Genomic DNA, 17,786 nt, shown 5'->3' on the forward strand with positions numbered 1-17,786 from the left:
TTACCCTATACTGTTTCCTTGTCCCCTTCCCACTCGCCCTCCTCTATCACTGCATCCTAGCCCAACACAGACCTCTCCTTTTTTCTCCTCTTAAAAGGTTCACCTGCAAGGTCATTTGCTGCTGTTTTTCTGCCTGAGTCAGAGAGTAGTCGTTTTAACTTTTCTTTCCTGCTTAATAAAGAATCTCTCTGTGAAAACAGGTGTTGTGTGTGGTTTGTAGTCAAGGAGGGAGCCCCATTGTGTCCATTTCACTTTCTCTGTTTAATTATTGTGTCACTAACTAATGCTGTTTTTTGTTTTAATAGTTTTACAAGACAGGGTTTCTCTGTGTAGCCCTGGCTGTTCTGGAGCTCACTTTATAGACAAGGCTGGCCTCGAAATCACAGATATTTGTCTGTCTTTGCCTCCTGAGTGCTGGGATTAAAGGCATGGCTACCATGCTCCACTTTGTTTTATGTTATTTGTTTTATGTTTTATGTTATTTTGATTAGCTGTGCACCACTAATATCTGTACTGGTAATGTAGGGCTGGACCGTAGTTGAGAGATAAGATATTTCCCTAGCATGAATAATACAACTCTTCAGCTTTGACCCTACCATCAAAAGAAAGTAATGGAGATTTAATCTGGAAGACCTACTGGGTTAGAATCATAAGAAACTTTTTTTTTTTTCAGTGTGCCAACCATTCACGGGTCTAATGACCTTTTGAGGAGTGGCTTAACATCTCTGAACATTAAAATTTTTAAAATCGCCAAGCGTTGGTGGCGCATGCCGTTAACCTCACCACTCAGGAGACAGAGGCAGGAGGATTTCTGTGAGTCCGAGGCCAGCCTGGTCTACAGAGTGAGTTCCAGGACAGGCTCCAAAACAATACAGAGAAACCCTGTCTCAAAAAACAAAAACAAAAAAATTAAAATCTTCCAAATAAGAATAAGAGGTCATAACTTATATCTTTGTGGTGGGGCTGGAGCCCAGGGCCACATGCTCGTTAGGAAATCACTCTATCAACTGTGCTATATTTCCAGCTCAAGGTTACTGTTTTGTTTTTGTTTTTGTTTTTTCGAGACAGGGTTTCTCTGTCTAACTTTGGAGCCTGTCCTTGCACTCACTCTGGAGACCAGGCTGGTCTCGAACTCAGAGAGATCCAGGTGCCTCTGCCTCCCGAGTGCTGGGATTAAAGGCATGTGCCACCAACGCGTGTTTTTTTAATTATCATTGTTTTTAGAGAAGAAGCTTTGTTTTAATTATTTTACAAAGCTTCAGATTCATTTAACTTTCTGATTCTCCACTTGTGCCTTAACACCATCACGATTTTTCTGCCTCAAGATAAGGAAAGCACGATTGATCTGGTCACGGCCACACAGAACCCCTGAGGCCCGAAGGACGTGTGCTTTTGTATGTTTTAGTCATTCTCACGTAAACTCTAGAACCCCTCTGATTCTGCCTGGACAAACACCAAATGTGGATTTTGTGCATTCCTGACCTTTTTTGTCATAAAGGTAAAAATCCTATTACAGGGTTTTGGGTTAGGCTGCTTACTATTTTTACAGGCCCTATTTTTTCCCCCCATACACGAACCGCTATCTTAGGAGACATCGTGGCAGATATTCAGACCTCAGAAAAGAATGGAGTAGTAGCTAGAGCTCACGATGGGAGCCTGCAGTACACCCTGGCGCCTGTAGGAGGCGCGCGCCAGCCGAGCACGCCTGTCCGTAGCCCGGTGGAACCTCTCGGCTTCCGTCAAGCACGAGCAAGATGGCAGCCTCCGAGACGGTTAGGCTACGGCTTCAATTTGACTATCCGCCGCCGGCCACGCCGCACTGCACAGTCTTCTGGCTTCTGGTGGATCTGAACAGATGCCGAGTTGTCACGGATCTCATCAGTCTCATCCGCCAGCGCTTCGGCTTCAGTTCCGGGGCGCTCCTGGGCCTCTACCTGGAAGGGGGCCTGTTGCCCCCCGCCGAGAGCGCGCGCCTGGTGAGAGACAACGACTGCCTCAGGTGTGCGGGAGCGCGCGGCGCGGGGCCGGCTGGGCCGTGCGGGTGGGGGCGCGCTCGTTGCACTGCGCGACCTCGGCCCCGGGAGACGAGCTAACTGCAGAAAGGCACACGCCAGAGACCCGGAGCGGTCCAGCCAGGGCCGGAGCATCCTTGCCTGGGACGCTTCTCACTGCAGGGGGACGAGACTTGGAGCAGCTCGGCAGCTCCAGGCCAGGGCTGTGTGCCGGACGCGTGGCGCGCGTGCCACATGTGCCACAAACCCGCCTTCTCTGGGCTGCGCTTGGTGCAGGAGACCAAAGCAGGAAGAAAGGATAGTATTGTTTTCTTAACGTGTTGGATGTCAGAAGAAGGCGTCAGGCTGGGCGGTGGTGGTGCAATCCCAGCATTTGGGAGGCAGAGGCACGTGGATCTCTGTGAGTTCGAGGCCAGCCTGGTGGTGTCTACAGAGTGAGTTCCAGGACAGACAGGATCCAAAGCTACACAGAGAAACCCTGTCTTGAAAAACCAAAAAAAAAAAAAAAAAAAAAAGGCCATCAGATCCCACTATAGATGGTTGTAAGCCACGATGTGGTTTTTAGGGAATTGAACTCAGGACCTCTCTGGAAGATCAGGCAGTGATCTTAACTGCTAAGCCATCTCTCCAGCCCAAATTGCATTCTTACAATGATGTCAAAAACAACGACGAAAACTGTTACAAGTAATAATTGTAGCAGAGGGGAAATTGCTCTTAAATGCCTCAAATGAACAGTTACACTGGAAAAATGTTACCTCTGTGGGCCGGAGAATGTGGCTCTGTAGTTGAATGATTGCTTGCCTAGCTAGTATGTTTGAGGCGATAGATTCAGTCCAGGGAGCTAGAGAGGTGGATTGAAGTGAACCTTGCTGGTAAATGATGTAGATCATAGAAACAAACAAACAAACAAACAAACCTCCATGTGCGGGCTTGTGAGATGACTCAGTAGTTAAGAGCGCTGTTTGCTCCTCTAGAGGACCCTGGTTCAGGGTTCAGGCCCCAGTACCTACATGATAACCCACTAAAGAAAAAAGTAGTAAATAAAATCCCCATTTTTTTAAATTAATGAAAAGCAACTAAATGTGAAAATTTGGGGTCTTATTATTGTTTGTTTGTTTGTTTCTCACTCCTTATAATGGTCTTTCCTGACAGATTAATTGTGTGTATATATGTCTGTGTCTTGTTTGTGGATGTGCACATATGCACTGACTGTGTGTGCACATTTGTGTAAATTTATGAAGAGGTGGATGCCCAGTGCCTTTTTCAATTACAATTCACCTTATTTTTCTGAGACAGGGAGCCAGGCTAGGCTGGCCTGGCCAGTGAGCTCTAGGGATCTGCCTGTCTCTGTCTCCATTTCCTCAGTGCTATGATTAAGTACAGGTACTCACATCCAGGTTCTCATGCTTGTACAGCAGGCACTCTATTGATTGAGGCATCGGGGAGACCATTTACTTTCTTAGTCCCGTTTGTTTTTAATGGTCCCTTCCTCGGGGAGGGGTGGGGTCTCATTGTCACACCTCACATCCAGATGAAATGTTGAGAGGCCCAGTCCTGTACTGCTCTTGACATGTAGCCTCCTCCAGTGAGTTCATGAGTGCAGTGCTGTATCACATCAGGAACGTCTCCTCTTGGCCTTGTATTATCCTCCCCCCTCCCTTTGATGTTTCCTGAGTCTTGGAGGGGGTGATATAAAAAGTATGGAATGCTTCACAAATTTGTCAGTCATCCTTGTACAGGGACCATGTGAGTCTTCTCTGTGTCACTATAGTTTTAGTAGGGGTACTACCAAAATGAGCATATTAGCAGTTTATTGAGTCAGAGCTAAGTTCACCAGCTCACCAGTACAGAGAATGATGAGTGAGACAGTGAGGAATGGCAAGTGAGATATACTGAGAAGTAGAGGGACTGGCAAGTTCAGAGCTTTGGCTGCTCTGTAGACTTGAGTTTGGTTCCCAGCAGCCATGTGCAGTGATTCACAACCACCTGTATGTCCAGCTGTTGGATTTCCAACAGTCTCTTCTGGTCCTGGAGTACTTGAAAACACACACACACACACACACACAAACACACACACAAACACCTCTTTAGAGCTGAGAGAGAAATAGAATCACCAAGTGGTGGTGTCGCTCGCCTTTCATCCCAGCACTTGGGAGGCAGAGACAAGTGGATCTCTGAGTTGGAGACCAGCCTGGTCTACAGAGTGAGTTCCAGAACAGCCAGGGCTATACAGCGAAATCCTGTCTCGAAAACTATAACCAAAAGAAAGGAAGGAAGGAAGGAAAGAAAGAAAGAAAAGAAAGAAAGGAGAAAGGGAAAGTCATAGGTACTTGCAGCAGAGAGGGGTCTTGAAACAAGCAGCCCTTTATTCACTCTTGAGATTTCAGTGGGAATCTCATCCAGAAACTCTTTCAGACAAGTCATAGACACAATGTTTGAGCTGAGCACCCCATAGCCTTGCCAGGTGGACATAAAATTAACCTTTATAAACTGTCATGGATCATATAGGTAACTGTAACTATTCAGAATCTAAGCAGAAATAGGAAAACACTTTTATTATTTTAATAATAATTAAATAATTCTTTCTTCGAAACAGGGTTTCTCTATGGCTTTGGAGGCTGACCTGGAACCAGCTCTTGTAGACCAGACTGGTCTCAAACTCACAGAGATCCTCCTGCCTCTGCCTTCTAAGTGCTGGGATTAAAGGTGTGTGCCACCATCACCCAGCTTTAAATGTTTTATTACCATATAGTTATCTTATATATTTGTAGAGTGCAATGACTCATTTCAGGATATGTATATATAATATGTAATGATCAGAACAGAATTGATTATCATATCTGTTTCTTCATTTTTTTCTCTTTTATGTTGAGGACATTAAAAGTCCTCTCTAGATACGTCTTTAATCCCAGCACTCAGGTAGCAGAGAGAGGTAAATCTCTGAGTTCAAGACCAGCCTGGTCTACATACCAAGTTAAAGCCACCCAAAGCTACCAGTGGTGTCAAAAAAGAAAGAAAGAATGAGAAAGAGAAAAAAAAGAAAGAAAAAAGAAAATTTTTGTAGCTCTTTGTCGATAATTGTTGTCCACCATTGTTGTCCTATACTATGGAGGAACATTAGAATTTAGTCTTTGTATCAGTGTACATGTTTGTCTTACCTTCCCCTACAACCTCCTTAGGTTTTTATTCTATTTTCTGCTTCTTTGAGATCTTTTATTTTAAAGTCTTCATATAAATGAACATGTGTGGTATTTGTCTTTCTGATTTAATTTAGCAACCTGCCCTCCAGCTCCATATTGCTACAAATGATATACCTGCTTTACAGCTGAGTAATATTCCATTATCCATATGTGCACCACATTTTCCCTATTTACTTAACTGTTAGTAGACACTCAGGTTCAGTTTATGTTTTTACTCATTCTAGAGCAAAACTGGATGGATAATGGGTTCATCCTTTAGAATGGCTAACACACACATATAGTACAGAGATTGTGGATTAAGAAAAAGGAGGCATGAAGCTGGGGTGTCTGAGAGAAGTTGGAAGCTAGTGTTTGTGTGTGAATATGGTTGAAATAAATTGTATATGTGTATGAAATTATCAATAAATCAATGTTATATTGTTAAAAAAAAAAACTGATTGAGTTTTGAAGATAGGCAAGCCAAGGTTGGAATATCCTCCTATTTCTTACCAGCTGTGAATCTTGGGCAGGTACCTGTTTGAGTTGTAGATTTTGCGACCTCTGAAATGAAAGATTACCTAGTTTGTCAGTGATGTTTAAGTTAGGAAAAAAAAAATGTGTGGGACACAGTAGCTATTAAGTTACTAAAACTAGCCACAATGAGCCAGGCATGATAATACCACCTTTACTCCCAGCACTCAGGAAGAAGAGACAGTGGAGCTCTGTGAGTTGGAGACCAGCCTGTTCTCCATAGCAAGTTCCAGGCCATCTAAGGTGAAGTTGTGAGACCCTGTCTCAAAACGACAAAGACGAAACAAAACTAGCCGTTGAAAGAGTTGTGGTCATTTTGTGTCGTCTTTCATCCTTAAACTCCACAATCTGCAGTCTTGGCTGTATGTAACTACTTGCTGTCTTCTCTTGACAGGGTTAAGTTAGAAGATGGAGAACTCCCTGAGAATTTCATAGTAAGCAATGGCGGTGACTCTAACTTTCTACTCAGAAAAGCAAAGAAGCGGGCTTTTAAGTTGGTGGACAATGAAGAAATGGAACTGGGTTACAAGTGCTCCAAGAAGCACTGGAGAAAGCTAGAGGACAGCAGCTATAAAGAGAAGGCCTTAGACCTGGAAACAAAACCTGTTCCAGATGAGGTGGGGGTGGGGAGGACGAAAAGCAAGAAAAAAAGCAAAGTGACAGACAGCCCAGCAGAGGAGGAGGAAGAGGCCAGAAAGAAGTCACCAAAGAAAAAGGAGAAATGTGAACATAAGAAGCAGACCAAGGCACCCAAGTCTCCCAAAACGCAGATGCCCAAGGAGTGGAGCCCACAGAACTGCTTGCCCAAGGGCTCCCCCAGAAGCAGCCTCACTAAAGCCCTGAGGAAAAGTAGTGCAGGGCCAAAAGGGGGCTCAGGCTACCTGTCAGAGTCTGATTCTTGTCCAGAGTCGGTCAGTGATAGCCTCTGCAATATCACAGTGTCGGGGATCACCTTTTCAGAGAAACTCTCAGCTGAGCTGTTGAACGATGGACCTGCTGCAAAAACGGCAGCTGTCAACAAACAGGCCTCAAAGCCCGCCTTTCCCTTCAGCTCCGGCAAGGGCAAGGGCAAGGCCATCAGAACCTCGTCATCCAGTTCAGACTCCAGTTCCGAGTCGGAAGACCAGTTCTTGGTGTCCAAGAACATCTCTGAAGGCGCCTCAGACTTCTTAAAGACAGCCGGTCTCTTTGCAGGGCAAGGGTGTCCAGGGCTGACGTTGCAGACTTCGGGTGTTATGGGCTGGAAGCCTTCTGACTCCAGCAGAGGCAGGCAAGCTCTTGGTCCTGCTCCAAGTGTGCCTGTCCCTACCAGTTTGGGAAGAGGATGGGGTCGAGGAGAGGACTTCTTGTTGGGGAAGGGGCTGAGGGGCCGGGGTATACGAGGCCGAGGTCGAGGCCGAGGGCCTGCTATCTCCTGTATCTTAAATAGAAGCTCTGAGAGTCAGAAGCAGAAACAGTTAAATGACATCCTAACAAACTCGTCCACTGTGATCCAGGTAACCATTCGTTGTTTGAGTTGGCTTCCCTTTCCCCACGGAGTGTATCTCAGCTCCGAGGCATGCCACGGGTTCCTCTTTTTTCACCAGTTAACCGAGTCATGTGACTGTTTTCCAGAATCCTGTAGAGACACACAAGAAGGACTATAGTCTATTGCCACTGTTGGCAGCTGCCCCTCAAGTCGGTGAAAAGATTGCATTTAAGGTATATGTTAAAACAGCACCAACTATAACAAAGGCAAGATTCCCATCCCCCCACAAACACATGAAACTTACTTAGTGAATCTTACTAAGCAATGTCTACAAAAACTGTCTGCCGTTGTCAGAAGTCATGGTGGGGCATCAGGTGGGTGGGGGTGTGTGCCTCTGCATGGCACCCATTCCTGGGGTAGGAGGGAGCAGGCCCAAGAGAGTGAGGGTCTGGGAGAGTTGTGGACTCTAAGGCTTTGTCTTCTTTTTTAGCTTTTGGAACTCACGTCGGACTACTCTCCTGATGTCTCTGACTACAAGGTAAGACTGTTTCTATGAACATAATGAAGTTAGCTGTGTGGTGGAGTGTACCTATTGTCTACCTTACTCAGGAGACCGAGGCAGGATATCCTCTTGAGCCTAGGAGTTCACAGCTAGTTCATTAAAAAGAAAAAATGAAAAGATTAAATTGTCACTATGTCAGAAACTTGTTCAGTGTAGCAGCATCCACCTTTTAATCCTGGCACTCAGGAGGCTGAGGCAGGAGAATTTTGAAACTGAAGCAAACTGGGCTGACATAGGGAGATTCTGTTTCCGAATATTTTAAACAGATGAAGTATGGGGCCGGAGAGTGATGTCTCAGTGGTTAAGAGCACTGACTACTCTTCCAGAGGTTCTGAGTTCAGTTCCCAGCAACCACATGGTGGCTCACACCATCTATAATGAGATCTGGTGCTTTCTGCTGACAAGCAGGTGTACATGCAGATAGAGAGAGCACTCATACACAAAAATATTTTAAAAAATGAACTGCTGATAGATTTGAATAGCACTTGCATGGATAATAATAGACATTTTTGGTAAGTAATGTTATAAAGGAAGATGAGAGTCCTGTGGATGTTTTTACAAGTGTCACTGTGAAGTCCCCCAGTCTTCTGTCGCTGACACTTGAGAACAAGACAAGGATGATTAGCTCCTCGTGGAGTACAGGGACTGTTGTGCTTCCAAGGTTCAAACTCAGGGCCTGTCTCAAAAAGAAATAAATAGCTACATAAAGACAAGTAAGTAAATAAAAAGCATCTCTTGTCTGTGCCCAGAGAGAAAGGGTAGGATCTGAGTGGTGGTGCCCAAGAGACCGCTCAGCAGTAAAGAGTTAGCTGGCAGTGGTGGCGCATGCCTTTATAATCCCAACACTTGGGAGGCAGAGGCAGGTGGATCTCTGTGAGTTTGAGACCAGCTTGGTCTACAAATGAAGTTCCAGATCAGCCAGGGTTTTTACACAAAGAAACCTTGTCTTACAGAACAACAACAAAAAAGAGCTCATCGGTTGGCCTTACTATATGACTCCAAAGCTGCCCATTTGTCTTACCATTGCCACCTATATGGGCAGAGCAGTGGGTCCTCTTTTTAAGTATTTGTTTGTTTTTGGAAACCGGGTTTCTTTGTACACAAAGAAACTATCTTGGAACTCGCTCCATAGACAAGACTGGCTTTGAACTCAGATATCCCCCTGCCTCTGCCTCCCAAGTGCTAGGATTAAAGGACATACCACTATGCCTGGTTTAAGTTGTTTTTTTTTAAATGATTTATTTATTTTTATTTTATGTGTTTTGGTGTTTGATATGTTTCTGCTGATGCAAAAGACCAGATTAAAAGCAGATAAATGCAGGTTTATTGGGTGTTGCTTTCAGGTAGGTTCATGAGTCCCAACAAACAGGACCAGAGAAGTCATGTGCCTGAGCTAAGGTTTGGGGGGTACTCTGTAGGTGAGGGTTGATGACATGCCAGCCAGGTGCTGGGATTGTGCCCAAGTATGATCAGAAGCTAAATCCCTGGGCAGGCATTTAGGTGGGCTGGTCATGATAGAAAGACATGTATGTCTGTGAGGCTGTCAAAGCCCTTGAAGCTGGAGTTACAGACAGTTGTGAGCTACCATATGGATGCTGGGAATTGAACCCAGGTCCTCTGGAAGAGCAGACAGTGCTCTTTACCACTGAGTTATCTCTCCAGCCCCCCACCTTTTAAATTTTTGAGAGGCAGAGTCTTAGCTAGCCTCAAATCATAGCCCTCACGTTGTCTGCCTGGATTACAAGCACGCACCAGCATACCCAGCTTCAGGACATCTCCATGAGTCTGGGAACCAGCTTTTAAACCTGGAGACCTGGGAAGAAGCAGCTGTGACTTTTTCAATGACAAAGTGGCTTCCTGTCCCCCTACATTCTTTAGAGTGGCCCCAGCAATGCTAGGAACCGAAGCACCACTGTTTATGTGTAGCTCGCGATGAAAGCTGTGATGCTAGTTCTCTCTTGAACACATTGCTTTAGTCTACTTTCCTCCCCTCAGCCCATCAATTTTGGGGCCCTGATACAATTTTTTCCTTTTGCCAAGTGCTGTAGGTATCTGTCAGTCATGACTAACGTGTATCTATTTTACCTCCCACAATATTTCTGTATAGTCAGGTAGAGTGCTTGTTTCTCCATTGTTTGTTTTTATTTCCCTACATGTTGATTTGTTGAGATAAATTTATTTTATATAAAAGTAGCCATTTTCCAGTCTACTTACTTACTGACCTTTAGTACGTTATAATGCTGTGACTTGGTCTTTTATTTTTGGAAGGAAGGAAAAATATTAAGCCATGACCCAGAAACCCAGCAAGTGGATATAGAAGTCCTCTCAGACTTACCAGGTGAGTCCTTAGAAACAAATGTGGAGCCTTGGACTCCATACCACTCACTGCGTTCTGAGCTGTGCTCTCCCTTGGCCTCCACTCGCCTGGCTTCAGGATTAGGTGCCGTTCTCTGCTCTCCACTACCTGTTAGCACACTGTAGCCCTGGGGACTTGTGCACCTTGGATCGAGACATTGGGCTGGTTGTACTTATCACTGTCATTATACACTCTGGCAGGAGATTATAAATACTAGTAAACATGAAATGCAAAAATGGTTACTTCTAAGAAATCTAAACTGAATGCTGACTCAGGGAGGCTAAAGAAAAACTGCCATTCAGCTGTTTGCGTAGATCTGCTATAAAAGATCAAAAGGAAGCTGGATGGTGGTGCACGCCTTTAATCCCAGCATTTGGGAGGCAGAGGCAGACAGATCTCTATGAGTTTGAGGCCAGCCTGGTGTACAGAATGAGTTCCAGGACAGCCAGAGCTACACAGAGAAACCCTGTCTCAACAACAACAACAAAACAAACTGACAAAAGAAACTTGTCAGAGCTGAGCTGCTGCATGGTGTCAGAAGATCCGAGCTTTGACAGGTGCATGCCCACCCACAAGGCACGGAAGGGGGTGAGAAAGCTGCAGCAGGCAGCATCAGCCCACTTACAGAGAAGTGAACACTTTAGTTTTCAGTGTCTGCTCTTAAAGATCCAAGCACACAATGTGAGTTTGCTAGTTTTGTTTTAATTTCTTCATACATTAAGAATTTTTGAACCAGGCAGTGGTGGCGCACGCCTTTAGTCCCAGCACTCGGGAGGCAGAGGCAGGCGAATCTCTGTGAGTTCGAGACCACCCTTGTCTACAAGATCTAGTTCCAGGACAGCCTCCAAAAGCCACAAAGAAACACTGTCTTGAAACGCTCCCCAACCCCCCCCCAAAAAAAAGAATTTTTAAAGTTTGGGGGTTTTGTTGGTGTGTTTGTTTTGGTTTTAGGTTTTTTTGTTTTGTTTTTTTGGAGAATTTCATATATGAGACTGTATTCACATCATTTTTACCCCTCTTCCACCCCCTCTAATGTCTCCTGTGTCCCCCCCTCCAGTTTTTTTTTAAACATGTGTTTTGTGTGTGGTGTTTGGGCATGGTATGTGTGTGTGTGTTGGGGGGGGGCGCATGAGGTGGTCAGGACAACTTGCAATAGTTTTTCTTTCTTTCTACCATGTGGGTCTGAGGAACCAAATCCAGGTCTCCAGGCTGGTGCAGCAAGCACTGTTTGCTGAGCCCTTCACTGCTCCTCCTCCACTTTCAGCTGGAATCTTGGAGATCCCTGTATGGAGCTCCATATGTAGGCAATGATGACCTTGAATTTCTGATTCTTCCGAGTGCTAGGGTTACAGATGGCCACAACCATGCCTAGATTTATGGGGTGCCAGGAATTGAACCCCAGGCTCTATGCATGATGGAAAAACACTACCAACTGAGCTGCATCCCTGGTGAGAATTTCAATGTTTTGATCGGCTGTCCCGTAACTTGCTCTGTAGACCAGGCTAGCCTTGAACTCACAGCGATCCATCTGTCTCTGCCTCCCAAATGCCGGAATTAAAGACATGTGTCACCACTATCTGGCTTGATTTTTATTTATTTATTTATTTATTTATTTATTTATTTATTTATTTATTTGTTTTTAAGACAGATTTCTCTGTAGCTTTAGAGCCTGGCCTGGAACTCATGCTGTGGACCAGGCTGGGCTTGAACTCACAGAGATCTGCCTGCCTCTGCCTCCCGAGTACTGGGATTAAAGGTGTGTGCCACCACCGTCTGACTTGATGACTATTTTAAAAAGATTTTTCAGAGGATCATAGTTTTGCCCATCAATTACTGACTGTTTGCATGGTTTCAGCTTGTATGAACATTTTTCTGATCCCACGTTATTGTACAAGGCTGAAGCCTGCTTGTGTTTCTGAGATTAGGTGTACATGGTTTTTTGAAAACCTCAAAATTCCATACCTTCCCTTGTGAAACAAAGATTATCTTTTGGGATTATCTTGTGGTTGCACATTTTATATTGGGTGTACTCAGTGGGTTTTTCAAGCCAGTGCCATTCTGACGAAGGGAAGCTCATCTCTGATAATGGTAAGAGAATCCTGTTGCTGACACAGGGCTGTCTGTGTCTTGTATAGCAGTACGCCATACTTTCCTGTTTGTCTCTAGCCTTCACACCATGTCCCAGTGGTTTGAAATCCCCTTGAGGAACATTTAACCTCAGAAATGACTTACCTGTTTCCTACCGTCTGGTTTCAGCTTTGAAAGAACCTGGCAAGTTTGATTTGGTCTATCACAATGAAAATGGAACGGAGGTGGTGGAGTACGCGGTGACACAGGAGAGGAGGGTAGGCCAGCCGCTCTTAAACGCTTGACTGATTGGGGAGGTGGCGGGTGTGATACCTGGCATAGCAGCTTCCCCAACTGCTTGTGTTAGGACTGTGGAGGATGGGGCTCTGGGGTATTTAGTCTTCCTGTGGAATAGCAAGCAAGTGCCAAGTTCCAAAGCAGAGAGCTACCACAAGCCTCCCAGAGCCCACCCACATGACAGGTTACACCAACACTGCCTTTGTATAAAAGCATAGCATTGGATGAAATTCTAGTTGTGTAGGTTCCCATAGGAGAGGGGCATATGTCAGACTTGTTATTACCAAGTACCCTGAGAGCCCTTCCTGTAGTTTGAGCTTAGCCACATGACCAGATTCAGATCAAGAAGAAACATGACCTCAGAAGCCTCAGTCATTAGCAGTTGTTACTGTCCCTCAGGTTCCCCAGTCCTGACCTAAGTGGCAGAGATGGCATAAAGAATGATAAAACATGGTGATTCTGTCCTCTAATAATGTTTAAGTTACATTTATTGTGTGTGTGTGGGTGTGCGCACGCCCCCATACATGTGGAGGTCAGAAGCCAACTTTCAGTTGTCTGTTCTCTCCTTCCACCATGTGGATTCTGGGGATTGAACTCAGGCTGCTAGGCTTGGCAGCAGGCACCCTTACCTGCCGAGCCATCTTGCCAGCCCTAAGGTACAGGAGAGTACGTGGGCTGTGTGTTTCCCTCTGTTCAGAGCCAGCAGTCAGTTGCTGGCAGTAACTTCTTGGCCTGATTATAGTTAAGACAATTCCCCCTCTTTGAGATTATATTTTAGACATTTTGCTTATTTTGCTATTATATTTCAGTGCTGAAAATTCTTATTTTATCTGAACTCTGAGCCCGTTGAGACCCAACCAGACTGTGTGTTGCCTGTGTCTTTTAAGGTAGAAGAGCCTCTTGGGAATTTTTCCTAGAAACACATTCTTAAGGGTTTATGACAGTACCATTTCCTATACGTCTATGTTTGCAATATTTAAGCTGTATGATTTTTTTTTTTTTTTTTGCTGAAATAATGTTCCTAGGAAAAACTGCAAGCAGAAAACCTGTAGTTTCCCTTTCTTGACACTAGATGGCTCTCATCACTCACTCACCAAGTGCTTGAAGCATCTCTGTTGGTAAATTATGTGATAGTTCCTGTCGTAGGCAGATTAGGGTAGGAACTACAGAGTGGCACAGAAAGGAAATCAGTCACCTAATCCCGGCTTCTAGGCCCCATCTAGCTCCCAGAGCTGCCTGTCTATAAGGCAAATCCTTCTGATAACTCGTAGCCTCCTTCTCACCACCCAATCTAGTAATTAAACTCAGTTTGCTGGTATTGAAGTTATTCTTATTATTCAGCCATTCTTCACAGAAATTTACTAGCCTCCGATTTTTAGCTTAAAATCTATGTGACATCAGATTGAATTGATTAAGTTGGATGTTTTGTGTTTTTCCCTCAGATCACTGTGCTTTGGAAAGAGTTGATTGATCCAAGACTCATTATTGACTCCTCCAGTAGCATCTCAAGTAAATAGCGTGTCTGCACATAACCTCTGACCTCGTCGTCTGGCAGTCTCTAAGTAGTATTTGTGACCATGATCATAGCCTGAAATTTTAAAAGAAGATTGAACTTTTTTTTGGACTTTCTGTTATCTTCACTTTACCATATTAGAAAAAAAAAATCTACCTCATCATTTAGAGTAACATGGGTGTTAGTTTGTGGATCTTTATTTCTCTCAGGCTAAATTCAGTAACCCAGTAGAAAACATCCCTGTGGGCAGACCAGAATGGCAGTGTGCTTGCTCTCTTCCACCTCTTGGACCACAAGTAGCAATCGTCACTAGGAGTTTACAGTGCACATGGAAGACCGTGCTGTGCATCTTGTTTTTGCTTTTTAAATCGCATTTAAAATACTAAGGCATGTTTCTTGACTTAATTTTTTAACCACGTGAGTTGTTCTGTTAAGCCTGGAGCATCTCACGCATTTAGAGCATTTTATACTTGTCATCCTCAAGACTTAGTACAGTTGGATTTGTTGCAAGTGATGAGTTAAGGAATCCTTTCATATTTTTCCAGCTATAAAATACAGGATTCTCAGGGTCCTGTGTAGAGGGCAGTGGGAAGACTACCTTGTTGTATTGCCTTGAGGACAGCCAGCCTCCCACTGCCAGAGGGCTGGCCATGAACTTCAGACCAGGGGGCAAGTGACCTTGCCACAGGATGCCAAGAGCCTGGTTCATCATGCTGAAGTGAGGATCTTGAACAGAAATTTCCTTTCCTGATATTATTCAGCAAAGCTAAAGGCTGAATATAAACTGTGAAAATTGCTTTCTTTTAATAAAAATGTAGATCCCTCCTTCAGCTTTGCAAATTTTTAAATAAAATCATATTGAACTCAATTTCCATGCTGAGTTATTGTGTTTGAGTCTTACAAATAGTCATCTTGGTTTATTTTCATTTTCATAACAAAAAAGTTATTACTTTGCTTTGACTCAAATCTGTTGTCAAAAGTCTGTTGTTCAGCTGAGTTCCATATGATCTGGGAGCTGTTGGATTAATGACAATGTTGTTTAATTAATCTGTATAGTAGGAAGGTATGTCAAAGTGTGTGTGTGCTGATTTGTAGTTATAAGTTTTACTCTAGGAGGGCAGCTCAGCCCTAAGTGGTAGGACTCTGTGTACCACAGTGTCTTTCCAGGGCTTGGAAAACAGATTGAGACAAGTAGTCAATGTTGACTTTGCTCGGGAGTGTTGATCTCAGGGTGTATTTTCAGATGTAATCCGAATATGAATTGCCCTTCTCTCTATACTGGTAAATAGAGTATACAGAAAGATGATAAAATCAGTTTAGGGTTCATAAGCTGCCTTCTGAAAAATGTAAGACCTTAGAAAAATAAGTATATCATGTCCAATGAGTTAAAGTTTGTTTTATGATCTACTGCCATACCACCCTGAACGTGCCGGATCTCATCTGATCTCAGAAGCTAAGCAGGGTCGGGCCTGGCTAGTACTTGGATGGGAGACCACCTGGGAATACTGGGTGCTGTAGGCATCCAAAGCCACAGAGAAACCCTGTCTCGAAAAAAAAAAAACAAAAAAAATTTTTTTTGTTTTATGAAACTTTTGCTTTATGTGTATAAGCATAGCCATGTGTGGACTGGGTCCCCTGTAAAGTATTTGTGTGTTTTCTTTATAAAAGGCTAGAAAAATGGCTCAGTGCTTAAGAACACATACTGCTTTTACAGAGGACCTGAGTTCATTCCCAGTACCTGTCTGATGCCTTGAGCACCCCTCGGGAGTACATGCCCACACACAAACCATACATACAATTTAAAATAAATCTTTAAAAAACAAAAAAAATATTTTTTGATACAGTACCTGTCTGATGCCTTGAGCACCCCTCAGGAGTACATGCCCACACACAAACCATACATACAATTTAAAATAAATCTTTAAAAAACAAAAAAAAATATTTTTTGATATTTTTTGATTTGTAGCCCCAGCTGGCCTGGAACTCTTGCTTTGTAAATCAAACTGGCCTCAAATTCACAGAGATCTGCTCACCTCTGTCTCCTAAACACTAGGATTAAAGATAGGAGCCATCATGTCTGGCTGAAAATAAACACCAAAATAAAGTGGACAGGAATAGGAGACTGGAGACCTCTGGCCTTTTTATGCGCGCGCACACACACACACACACACATACACACACACACACACACACACACACACGTTCATGCATACACACACAAACACACACGTTCATGCATACACAAAGAATCACTTTTATGATAAATGAATTATTTCTCAGTTTAAAAAAGAAAAAATCCCAACATGGCCAGATTGCAGCTGCATGACAATATGTGTATTAATATAAAGGAAATTAACAAATTCCTCAAAAAAACGCAATAAAATTAAACATTGAACAAATTAAAAATTGGATTTTTTATAATTTATTTTTTTTTATGTACATTGGTGTTATCCCCTGGGACTGGAGTTACAGACAGTTGTGAGCTGCCATTAGGGTGCTGGGAATTGAACCCAGGTCCTCTGGAAAAGCAGCCAGTGCTCTTAACCAGTGAGCCATATCTCCAGCTCCTGATTTTTTTTTATGTATATGGATGTTTTGTTTGCATGTATATCTGTGCAGGGTGTACACATGTTTTGCCCACAGAGGCCAGAAAAGGGCGCTGTATCTCTTGGGACTGGAGTAACAAACAGCTTCGAGCTGCCTTGTGAGTGCTGAGAATTGAACTTCAGGTTCTCTGCAAGAGCAACAGCACTCTTAAACCGATGAGCTAACTCCAGCTCCAAGCCCCCCACTCACCCCGCCCCACACACTGTGTAGAGTTTCTCTGTGTAGCTTTGGAGCCTGTCCTGGAACTCACTAGGCTGGCCTTGAACTCAAAGAGATCTGCCTGCCTTTGCCTCCCAAGAGTTGAAGAGTGCTGTGATTAAAGGCATGGCCACAACCACCTGGCTTCCAGCTACAAATTCCGAGTATTGTTACAGTGGCTGGAAAGTTTGAATTCTCACAGAGCTGGGGAGATGGATGGCTCAGCTATTAAGAGCATCTGTAACTTCAGTTCCAGTGGATCCAATGCCCTCCTTCTTCTGACCCCATGGACACAAGGTATACATGTGGTACACACACACACACACACACACACACAGGCAGAACAAATCATCCTCATAAAATACATTGAATTCACAATTCAGAACAAAGGGCATTCTCAACTCACCTTTGTGAAGATGCAATAACACAGATGGCACCACCTGACATAGACATTTTAATGAGTATATAGACCACCATCCCTCAGGATCGCAGTAACCATTGTGTCCTTCTGATGCTTAGCTAGCGCTCAGCACCCATGTGTTAAAGTTTTGTGTCCACAAGATGGTGCTGTTGGGAGGCAGGAACCTTTGAAGGCCTGGTGTCACCCAGGGAGGGTGCTCTATCCTGCCAGACCCTGCCAGGCATTCCTGCTACTAGGTGCTTCTACACCACAGTTTCAAAACAAAGGGACCGACTGATCATAGAGTAGAACCCCGAGAAACAGAGTCAAGGTTCACCCTTTCCTGTTATTGTGTCATCTCTGGTATTTCATCACCATGATGAGATGGTGACTAACACAACATCTGTAAGAAATATTAGCAAATCCAGGCTGTGTTTGTAGTTCGATCTAGTGCTTGCCTAAAACACACAAAGCCCTAGATTACATCCTCAAACCACATAAACTGAATGTGGGGACACGGCTATAATTAGTACATTGGAGGTGGAGACAGGAGAATCAGATGTTCAAGGAGAGAGGAAGAAGGAAGAAGAGGAAGA

At 44.1% G+C, this 17,786-nt stretch overlaps 1 protein-coding gene and 2 non-coding genes across 4 annotated transcripts; 2 read left to right on the forward strand and 1 right to left on the reverse strand.

Annotated features, from left to right (window-relative positions):
• Positions 1 to 1,722: 1,722 nt before the first annotated feature.
• Coil (coilin) lies at positions 1,723 to 14,853 on the forward strand. Of its 2 annotated transcripts, none has more exons than XM_027426284.2 (7): positions 1,723 to 1,999; positions 6,117 to 7,218; positions 7,337 to 7,423; positions 7,681 to 7,728; positions 10,021 to 10,090; positions 12,365 to 12,453; positions 13,915 to 14,853. In XM_027426284.2, exons 1-7 carry the CDS (start codon positions 1,755 to 1,757, stop codon positions 13,987 to 13,989), a joined length of 1,716 nt encoding a protein of 571 aa, XP_027282085.1. In that variant the 5' UTR covers positions 1,723 to 1,754; the 3' UTR covers positions 13,990 to 14,853. The 2 variants fall into 2 exon arrangements, with proteins under 2 accessions (XP_027282085.1, XP_027282086.1); XM_027426285.2 differs by lacking the exon at positions 1,723 to 1,999 and adding an exon at positions 2,025 to 2,446.
• Positions 3,707 to 3,813, reverse strand: LOC113834997. Its single transcript, XR_003487392.1, has one exon. It is a non-coding gene; the product is annotated as a U6 spliceosomal RNA (small nuclear RNA).
• Positions 14,854 to 15,387: 534 nt separating the features above from the next.
• LOC113834995 lies at positions 15,388 to 15,506 on the forward strand. The gene has a single exon (XR_003487346.1). It is a non-coding gene; the product is annotated as a 5S ribosomal RNA (ribosomal RNA).
• The last annotated feature ends 2,280 nt before the right edge of the window (positions 15,507 to 17,786 follow it).

The sequence above is a fragment of the Cricetulus griseus genome, chromosome 7, assembly GCF_003668045.3.
Source record: "Cricetulus griseus strain 17A/GY chromosome 7, alternate assembly CriGri-PICRH-1.0, whole genome shotgun sequence".
Classification (NCBI taxonomy): Eukaryota; Metazoa; Chordata; class Mammalia; order Rodentia; family Cricetidae; genus Cricetulus; species Cricetulus griseus.